The sequence below is a fragment of the Lolium perenne genome, chromosome 5, assembly GCF_019359855.2.
Source record: "Lolium perenne isolate Kyuss_39 chromosome 5, Kyuss_2.0, whole genome shotgun sequence".
Classification (NCBI taxonomy): Eukaryota; Viridiplantae; Streptophyta; class Magnoliopsida; order Poales; family Poaceae; genus Lolium; species Lolium perenne.
In genome coordinates this window covers 17,594,072-17,603,581 of record NC_067248.2, presented here as the reverse complement: position 1 = coordinate 17,603,581, position 9,510 = coordinate 17,594,072, and the positions used below count along the sequence as shown (strand labels likewise).

General features: G+C 51.9%; 2 protein-coding genes across 2 annotated transcripts; both read left to right on the top strand.

Moving 5' to 3' along the window:
* The first annotated feature begins 1,485 nt into the window (after positions 1 to 1,485).
* Positions 1,486 to 2,465, top strand: LOC139831417 (uncharacterized). The gene is made up of 4 exons (XM_071820688.1): positions 1,486 to 1,592; positions 1,661 to 1,856; positions 1,955 to 2,158; positions 2,244 to 2,465. The coding sequence occupies exons 1-4, from the start codon at positions 1,486 to 1,488 to the stop codon at positions 2,463 to 2,465; spliced, it is 729 nt and encodes a 242-aa protein (XP_071676789.1).
* A 25-nt stretch (positions 2,466 to 2,490) lies between these two features.
* LOC127298865 (uncharacterized) lies at positions 2,491 to 3,349 on the top strand. The gene is made up of 3 exons (XM_071820562.1): positions 2,491 to 2,856; positions 2,943 to 3,053; positions 3,133 to 3,349. Exons 1-3 carry the CDS (start codon positions 2,524 to 2,526, stop codon positions 3,277 to 3,279), a joined length of 591 nt encoding a protein of 196 aa, XP_071676663.1. The 5' UTR covers positions 2,491 to 2,523; the 3' UTR covers positions 3,280 to 3,349.
* The last annotated feature ends 6,161 nt before the right edge of the window (positions 3,350 to 9,510 follow it).

Sequence of the window (9,510 nt, the reverse complement as noted above, 5' to 3'; positions counted from 1 at the left end):
CGATAGAGCCAGCCTCAGGTCCCAACACAAGCCACTCCACTAGCCGCTCGAGGTCACTTTTACTCCATCTCTCACTACCGAAGCACTTCAAGGTACATGCTGGTGCTGCATGCAACTGATCACTGTCCCGTTCTTGCTTGCAGTTTCAGACAGTGTTACATGAACCCACTTGGTGTTCTTGACTTCTTATAATTAGAACGGAACATGGGAGAGCGGCGCAACTCCATTACTTTTCTCACAACGGAACTAAAAATTAGGACCGCATACTGTCAGGTGCACTTAACAAAGAAATCAAAGGACCAAATGACTCAAAATTGTGACACAAACGATATAGTATAAGACTATACGAATTCAAACTTTTTCTTACAAGAGGCATCCGACGCTTGGACCTAGCGTGCAATATTGGTTGATTGAGCCTGCTTAGAGTTATAGCTACAGCTTAGTGAAGTACCTAATTAAGACATGTTTAAGATCTTGCCCTGCTGTTTTACAAGCAATTTAAAGATACTCATCCAGCAAAACGTAACACAAGCCATTTTTCATGAATAAGCACATCTACCCTACCACCTGCCACTACGGGAGAGCCGCCGTGTGCCGACGGCCAGGCCATGTGCCAACGGCCAAATGTCGGGGCCGTCGGCACAGAAGCGCTCGTCGACCGGCGACGGAGCTGACCGTCGGCGCACAATCACCGTCGGCACACCGCGCGCGACACCGACGGTCACCGTCGGCGCCAAATGGACCGTCGGCACACGAAGCTGGTGCCCGAAGGTCACCGTCGGCACTGTGACGGCCATCGGTACATGCGCTGACACGGTGGGCCCAGCCGTTAACTGTCACGGAGCCGTCTGCACTGTGCCGACGGTAGCCCTCGGCGCAACGGTGGCCGTCGGCACATAGACTGACAGGTGGGTCTTCCTAATGCTGTGCCGACGGTGACCCTCGGCGCAACGGTGGCCGTCGGCACATAGACTGATATGCACATTTTGTTTTTCCATTTTTTTGCATCAAAGAGATAATTATTACCCATATAATTATTAATCCCAATCATTTTTTTTGTTTATTTATTTCTCACTGCTATTTTGGCGAACCCCTTTGCGGGAAACCTATATATATGTATAAGGGCGGTATAGATCCCCCGCCGGGACCCCGATCTAGGGTTTTCTCAGAAATCGAGGATCAGAGAGTGATTTGAGATGGTTTTATATCCAATGCTACCCGCCAGGTGTGTCCGGCTTCTCGGACATGGGGTTCTACCCTTAGGCAGATTCTGGATGTATTGGGGGAACTCGCTCGGAGGTGAACCGGAGAGAACCTTGAGATCACATGGGACAATCCTTGTTACCACATGTACCTATGACCTAACCAAACTCAAATGGAGGCATATGCCCACCGGGAGACCCCCGATGGGATGCAGTCAAAGGGGTAGACCGCGCGGTCAACAGAACTAGGGTTTCGCCAGAAATCGAGGAGGCTTCGACGGAGATGGCTCCGAAGAAGTTGCGGATTCGTGGGGAAGCGCAGGTTTCCGGTGAGAGTAAGGAACCTGCTACGGAGGATGAGAAGTGGCTCCTTGTCCCAGGAAAGATAGAGTAAGTAGTAAGGTGTTTTCATTTTCGTTATGACACTTAGCATTTTCTAATGTTTGATAATTGTGCAGGAATTTCACATATACGGGGAAGAATGTCCGCGTGCCAGGGAGTCTGATTGGAGCTGCTATTAGGAAGTACTGGCCGGGGATGTACACTCCGGTCCTTGGGGGCGAGTCCAAGCTAGCCTACACTTGGGAAGACTTTGAGATAGCGCCTTACCCTGGCTTTACTTCCGCCGCCGACGCCGTGATCAAGAAGTTTTGGGTACGTAATGCATACTCTTTGGGTTTCGTTCATATGTAGTTGATAACCCCACCGTGATAACTCATGCCTCTCACACTTTCTGTTATGCTTGATTGCAGCGCAATTATAGGGTGGCGACTGAGCATAAGGAGAGGGCGGACGTGATCCTCCGTAACATGTGTCGGAAGTTGACACGGCAGCAGTGGTACAACCAGAGGATCACGTGCATCGGCCACTTCTATGCTGAGCAGGGCGTAAGGTACACAAAGCCTGAGATTGTGCAGGGACTCGCCCCGGCTATGACGATAGAGGACTTCATGTCGGTAAGTAATTGTCAATGCGATTCTATGTACTGCGGCTAACTTGCAACTATATTGTTTGCTCTTCAAATGAGTTTTGATTTTGCAGGTTGTACCACATTGGGCTGATAATAATAAGAGGGCCGCCTTCATGGAGTTGGTCAAGAATTGGGTCGGCGAAAACCCCGATTTCAAGGCCGTGAGCGACCGGAACAAGGCCAACCGTGGGAATCAGGGAACACACAGTGCGGGGAGCAGCAGCACCGATCGCTATCGGGAGCTTCTGGTACATATAAAAATGGAACAAGCTGCATTTTTTGATTTTCGATGATATGCATAACATTTGTTTTGTGATGCAGGGGAAGAAGCTCGGGAGGGAACTTGGTGAGATGGAAGCGTGGACGCACATGAAGCTGGTGACGCCCCGTCCGAACGAGCCTCGGCCCGCGCCTGAGATGTACTACGGCAAGGCCAAAGAGAACAAGGAAAGATACTGCGAGGAGTACGCCAAGCTCCATCCAGAGGTGGAGGACCCTATGACCGAGCCGGTCGACGAGGTGGCGATGATGCTGGCGGGGTCCGGCCAGCCGCATGGACGTCCTGCCTGCCTTGCTGGGGGTTTCAAGCCTCAGAAGAACTTCACGCAGATCAAGGCTACCCTCCCCTCCGGCAGCTACGCTACCTCCTCGCGGACTACATGCCGTTCTCGGGTAGAGGTAGATGTAAGTCATCCACACTTTCATCCTCTGTTTTGACTCTTGTTCCTGAATGGCTATGTTGATGAGACGCATTATTTCTGAAATTGTAGACTCAGCTCGAGGAGGCCTATGCAGTAGCTTACGAGGAGTATCTCGAGAAGATTAAGGAGCATGACCTTGTGAAAGATGCCTATGTCCAGTGGACGAGCAACCAGATGGCGGTAAGTTTCAATCTCTATGGTTGCAAAACATCATAAGTCCCCATGTTTGAATCTGAGCTATCTCTCCCGTTTCTTGCAGAGTTTCACTCGGTTCATGATGACTGGAGTGCGAGAGGAACCACTCCCAGAGCCACCTCATCCGGGGCCGACGCCAGTGTTCCCGTCCAAGGAGGAGTTCTATATCATGTACAAGCGTCAGCGTCAGTTGACCCCGGTAAGTTGCTAACTTGGCTAAGTTGCTAACTTGGTGTGACATGGCTAAGTTGCTAACTCCCTCCAACATGTAGGGATTGGGAGAATCCGGGAAAGACGCTCCTGATGGTACGCCGATGCACCCCGGTCGCTGTTCTCCTGGTGCTTCTGCCGAACCTCGGCATGGTTCTGCTTCCGGTGGCTCTCGTCGTGGTTCTACCTCCCCGAGCACCGTCGAAATACAGCGGCCTCACTTCACCCACTCGGAGCTAGATCGTCTGGAGCTAGATCGTCACTCGGGTGGTGCACCACCATAGTTTCTACATTGTACTAGCTACATGACACATGCTATATGTGTAGAATGATCTATGTAGGATGACTATATGTACCGTATTGCTTGTGTGCTATATTTGTACTAAATTTGGGATTTGGTGCCATATTTGTGCTATATCTGTGATGTGAGCTATATGTGTGCAATTCATATATGATACTGCTATTTTATATGCAATTGCTGTGCAAACGGAGCAAAATCAGGGAAATAAAAAAAATCTGGGCAGCAGCTGTGCCGACGGTGTCACCGTCGGCACAGGCCCATAGCTGTGCCAAATGGCAGGGCCTGTGCCGACGGTGACACCGTCGGCGCAGCTACTGCGGTTCGCGCCATTTTTTTCCAGTTTGAAATGCCGTGCGTTCGCGCCGTTTCTGGGAAAAAACAGGACGGCATGTGCCGACGGTTACACCGTCAGCACAGGGGGACGATAACGGCGAGGTGGGTCACGGCGAGCCGGCTGCGCCGACGGTAGTTCGGCCGACGGCCACCGCCCAGCCGTCGGCGTACGCGTGTGCCGACGGTGGAGTCCTGTGCCGACGGTGAGCGCGCCGCCCCCGACGCGATCTGTGCCGACGTGAAGACGCCGACGGTCACCGTCGGCAGAGACGGTGCCGACGGTGCTCCACCCTGTGCCGACGGTGCGGGGCCGTCGGCGCACCCCGTGTCTCCCGTAGTGTGCTCCACGACTCCATCTACCTCGTGTCACCTTGAACTCCGAGGTTGCATTTAGCATTGATGTGGCTTTTGAAATAGGGTAGTTAAAGGTTTTAGCTAATCAAGTATTTTTGTGACTATTGTTCCACAATAGATTATATAATAGTCGAGTGAGGTATAGTGAAGGGGTGCGCGGCATCTGGAGTTCAACTAACAAAAGCAGGCAACCACTATAGCGATCATGTTTATGTGAAATATATGGCTGGAATTGTAATGTTAAGGCTTAGAGAACAAAATCAAGCTACAAGTTGTTCTTGATAGGCAACACACGGAGGACTTAAGATATTGTCACGTTTTCCTAACAAATGACTCTTCATAGTTCATAATAACATAGAATGCATATATGAGTTGATGTAGAGGATGGAGACAATCCTTCCTTAAAGAAAGATAGCGGTGGGCAGGTAAAGAGATAACGAGTCAATGATGGTGATTTGAAACAGTTAAGTAAATCCATCAGGACTTAAGATATTGCCACACAAATGACCCTTCATAATAACATATGTATACTGCTATTATCACCAGATTTTGGTCAAATCAGGAGGTGGGCCGTAAGGGAGATGGGCTTGGAAGATTACACGTGGAAGATCTCTGAAGCGGCCTCGCACGAAGAGTTTGGGCTAGATTGCACGTGTATCTTTAATTATGGTAGATTTGTATCTTAGATTAAAAGTTAGAGTTTGTATCGTGCACGGTGGGGATTATTCCCACGTTAGAAAGTCCCCCGGACTATAAATATGTATCTAGGGTTTATGGAATAAACAACAACCAACGTTCAACCAAACAAATCAATCTCGGCGCATCGCCAACTCTTTCGTCTCGAGGGTTTCTATCGGTAAGCAACATGCTGCCTAGATCGCATCTTGCGATCTAGGCAGCACAAGCTCCACGTTGTTCATGCGTTGCTCGTACTGAAGCATTTTTGATGGCGGGCAACGTAGTTATCATAGATGTGTTAGGGTTAGCATAGTTCTTCGCGTAACATGCTATCGTAGTGCAACCCTTGCATGTCTAGCCGCCCTTACACCTATCCTAGGTGTAGGGGCGGCACCCCGCTTGATCATTATTTAGTAGATCTGATCCGTTACGGTTGTTCCTTGTTCATCAAGGATTAGTTTAATATCTGCAATAGTTAGGCCTTACAAGGGGCTGGAGGATCCAGCGGCACGTAGGGTGTCGTTTGCTAGTCCTAGACAGGATGTTCCGGGGATCAACCTCGTGTTGGTTTTTAGGCCTTGTCTAGGATCGGCTTACGATCACCGTGCGTGGCCGCGAGGCCCAATCCTGAGTAGGATGATCCGATTATGCGGTGAAAACCCTAAATCGTCGTAGATCTCATTAGCTTTATCTTGATCAAGCAGGACCACCATATATTCGTGCACCCCGTACGAATCATGGGTGGATCGGCTCCTTGAGCCGATTCACAGGATAACCTGAGAGCCGACCGAGGCTCGTATTTAATGTTTACGTGTATGCCATGCAGAAAACTAAGCGAGGCATCTCCATCACCTTCCTGACCAGGTATAGGTCAGGTGGCACGCCCTTGCAATCAGCATCGGACGTGTGACCAGAAGGCTTTGCGGGCCGTCGCTCGGAGGGACCTCAGCCAGCCGCAGCTCTAGGTTGTTCCCGGCTCTACGGTGTTGCCCGTCGCTGCCCGCCGGTGGGTTTCGGACGTCAACACATTCTGGCACGCTCGGTGGGACCAGCTTCTACATCAACCACATCGCCATCTACATCTGAGATGGCGGACGGCACGCCAGTCACGTACGAGGATCTGACCGACGAGCTCAAGAAGAAGTATGACGAGATCAAAGTCATCCTCGAAGCCGACCTCATCGGCTCTTTCCACAGAACCCGTTCACATGGCATCAGGTGGAAGGGGTTCTCGCCTAATGGTGCGCTCGATGGGATAGACCTCTCTGCCCCGTCGGAAAAACGCACCAGGTCCCTGCGGCAGGAGATCAACTACTTGGTGGCTCACTCGCTACACCGCCACTCTGAGAACCTGGTCAACACGTTGGAGCGTGTCGCTCTTCGCGTGATCCAGGAGATCATGAGGCACCAGTACTCGCCGTCAGGACCAGCTCTCGGGACGCATCAAGGAGAGTTGCCACTCCAGTCCCGTCCACCGCTGCCATTTGCGTTGGCAGCACCAGAAGTGCCGGCTTCACCGGCATTCGTCGTCTACAAGATCGGTGGTGACCCTAGTGACTACCAGTTCTTGCCTGAGGCGCCTAAGGAGATCCCTCACGGGTACACGTGCACGTATGTGCCAGATTGTGGTAACTGGGCACTCACAAACCAGGCCACAACATCAGGGACTTCTGGGAAAACAGGAGGGACATCAGCGACAGATCTTGAGAAGCAGACGTGGCTAACTAAGTACGCCACCCCGACGAACCTCCAGAGCTCAGCTCCTGCAGTTGGCTCAGAGCTGGAAAAGCAAACATGGCTGGCTAAGTACGCCACCCCGGCGAATCTTCAGAGTTCAACCCTGCAGCCAAAGACAGCGGATCAGATCAGTACCATACTGAGAGATCAGTTCGGCATGGTGCCGAAAAGGAGGGCAATCGGCTATTCCAAGCCGTACCCCGACGACTACGAGATGATCCCGCTACCACCCAAATATCGGCTCCCTGATTTCTCCAAATTCAGTGGATCAGATGGTTCCAGCTCCATCGAGCACGTAGGCCGATATTTGGCGCAACTAGGGCCGGCTTCAGTGTCGGATCAACTACGTGTGAGGCTCTTCTCACAGTCCCTCACGGGATCGGCTTTCGGATGGTACACCTCTTTGCCACCAGACTCCATCCGGACTTGGAAGCAGTTGGAAGAGCAGTTCCATATGCAGTACCATTCAGAGGCTTCCGAGTCCGGCATTGCCGATCTAGCACAACTACGTCAGAAGCGTGGAGAAACTGTGACAGAATACATCCAGCGCTTCAGGAATCTTAGGAACCGATGTTATTCGGTTCGTATCACAGAAAAGGAAGCGATCGAGTTGGCGATAGCGGGCCTCGCAACACCGCTCAAGGACATGGCCTCCCAAGCGGACTACCCCTCATCAGCGCACATGGTTCAGAAACTGTCGGCATATGAACAGCGCCACCGGACTGTGCAGGGACAAATTCAAGCGTGCAGTAGTCCTGGTCGATGCAGAGGAAGACGAAGTTTCTGCGGGAGATCAAGAGGTAGCAGTGGCTGAATGGACTCGGGGAGGAACCCCTGTGTCCTGCAAATGGGTAAAGCCACCTGGCCCGCCCAGGGGATTTGATTTTGACGTGACCAAGACTGAACAAATCTTCGACCTCCTGCTCAAGGAGAAGCAGTTGACGATTCCTGAAGGTCTCAAATTCCCCACGGTGCAAGAGCTGAACGGAAAGCCATACTGCAAATGGCATAACTCGCTCTCCCATGCCACCAACGACTGCAGGGTATGGCGTCAGCACATCCAAGCGGCGATAGAAAAAGGGCGTCTAATTTTCAACCAGTACGCCATGAAGGTCGACACCCAGCCCTTCCCCGCCGTTAACATGGTAGAGTGCACTTACCCTGAAGGTTGCCAGCCAGGATCCTCGTTCAGCATCAACATGGTAGGACCTGGGCACCACTCTGGCAAAGATGTAGACGAGGGCAGCTGCTCTCGTAGCAAGGACACAGAGGAGGCCGCTCCACGCGATCGGCTCCATCATGATGGCAAGCGCTACGTCACAGAGGGAGAAGTGAAGAACATAAGATATCAGCGACCCCTCTCTGATCACCTCCTCAACAAGTATGTAAGTCAGTATGACCAACGCCGACGGTCCAGCTGTGATGATGAAGGAGATCGTCTGGCTAGAGAAGCCAGAAGATATCGTCGGCACGATCACGATGAGGAGGAGCACGAGCGCCGTGCCAAAGGAGAATCAAGGGAGCAAGACGACAACGACAGGCACTGGGACTGCCCCTTCTTCAGACACTGCTGGGATTCAGGAATGAGCCGATTGCCCACAATCGGTAATTGCCCAGAATGCAACCAGAAGAAGAAGGAGGCAGCCAACGTGTCGGTGTTCAGGCGCTTAGGGCCTCTCCCGCCACAAAGCAAACGCGCTGAGTCCCCTCGGTGGGCAGATCTCGAGGATTCAGAAGACGAGGGACAAGAAGAAGAAGACAGGTACCACCGTCCAAGGTGGTGCCCTGATGGACTCAGCCGTTCCCAAAAGCGTAGGGTTCAGCGATTGCGCGGCCTGGAGGAAGCCGAAAGGTTATACTTGCATACGCTAAGGAAGGCACGACCTGATCTGGCTGCGAAAGTTCAGCGAACCCTGGATGAAGAGGGTCGTCCACGGAAAATGGAGTGGCGTCCCAAGCAAAGGAAAGCCGATGATGAAACATCGGCTGGTACAAACATGGTGCTCGTCCTTCCGACGGAGCTTAGTGCTCCACGATTCTACGATGCACTCAAGGTGGACGACAGCAGGCGCATCAAGTCAGAGGTTGGGCTGGTTTTATCCACCAGCCTGACCGAGTAGCAAGAACAAACCGATGAGCAAACGGGGCGAGGCTGATCCTTGTGATCGGCCCCAAAAATTATGAAGGAGCATTACAGAACCTTCAGTCAGCGCTTCAATGGATATGGAGGCCGATTCCAGCAATCGGCCAAAATTATCTTCACCACATGTTCTGCTTGTGTTCAACATCGATCTACTGGGCAGCGGCCACGTCGGCGGATGAAAGTCAGTACGAATCCTCGTGGAGCCGACGTGCAGGTACAGTGCCTTGGCTAAACCACAAAGCCGATATCTGCAGTCACCTGGCAGATTCGGCTCGGGGGGCATATAGTCAGATGAACATGTGCAGTAAACATGTGTACAATGAAACATCAGGGGCTGATTAGAAAAATCGGCCAGTAAAAAAAAAATTTCATAACAGACAGCCGATGCAAGGGCATCGACTTCAGAATTGAGGAGCAGCCGATGCGCAGCCATCGACTCTAGTACAATTACACAAGACCAAGACCTACCGGTTACATGCTCAGGGCTCACATCGTCGCCAGGATGGTCATTTACAACGTCGGCGTTCAGCGGAAGAAAGCTGATCAATGGCCTGTGCATCCTCGCCGGTATTCTCGCCTTGAGTAAGGCTCGGGGGGCAGTTAACTTGGTAGATGCTCTGTTTTGGGAGCCGATTGGAGTCGCATCGACTGACCCTGCATCGTGATCCTCTCTGAAAGCAGTTCAG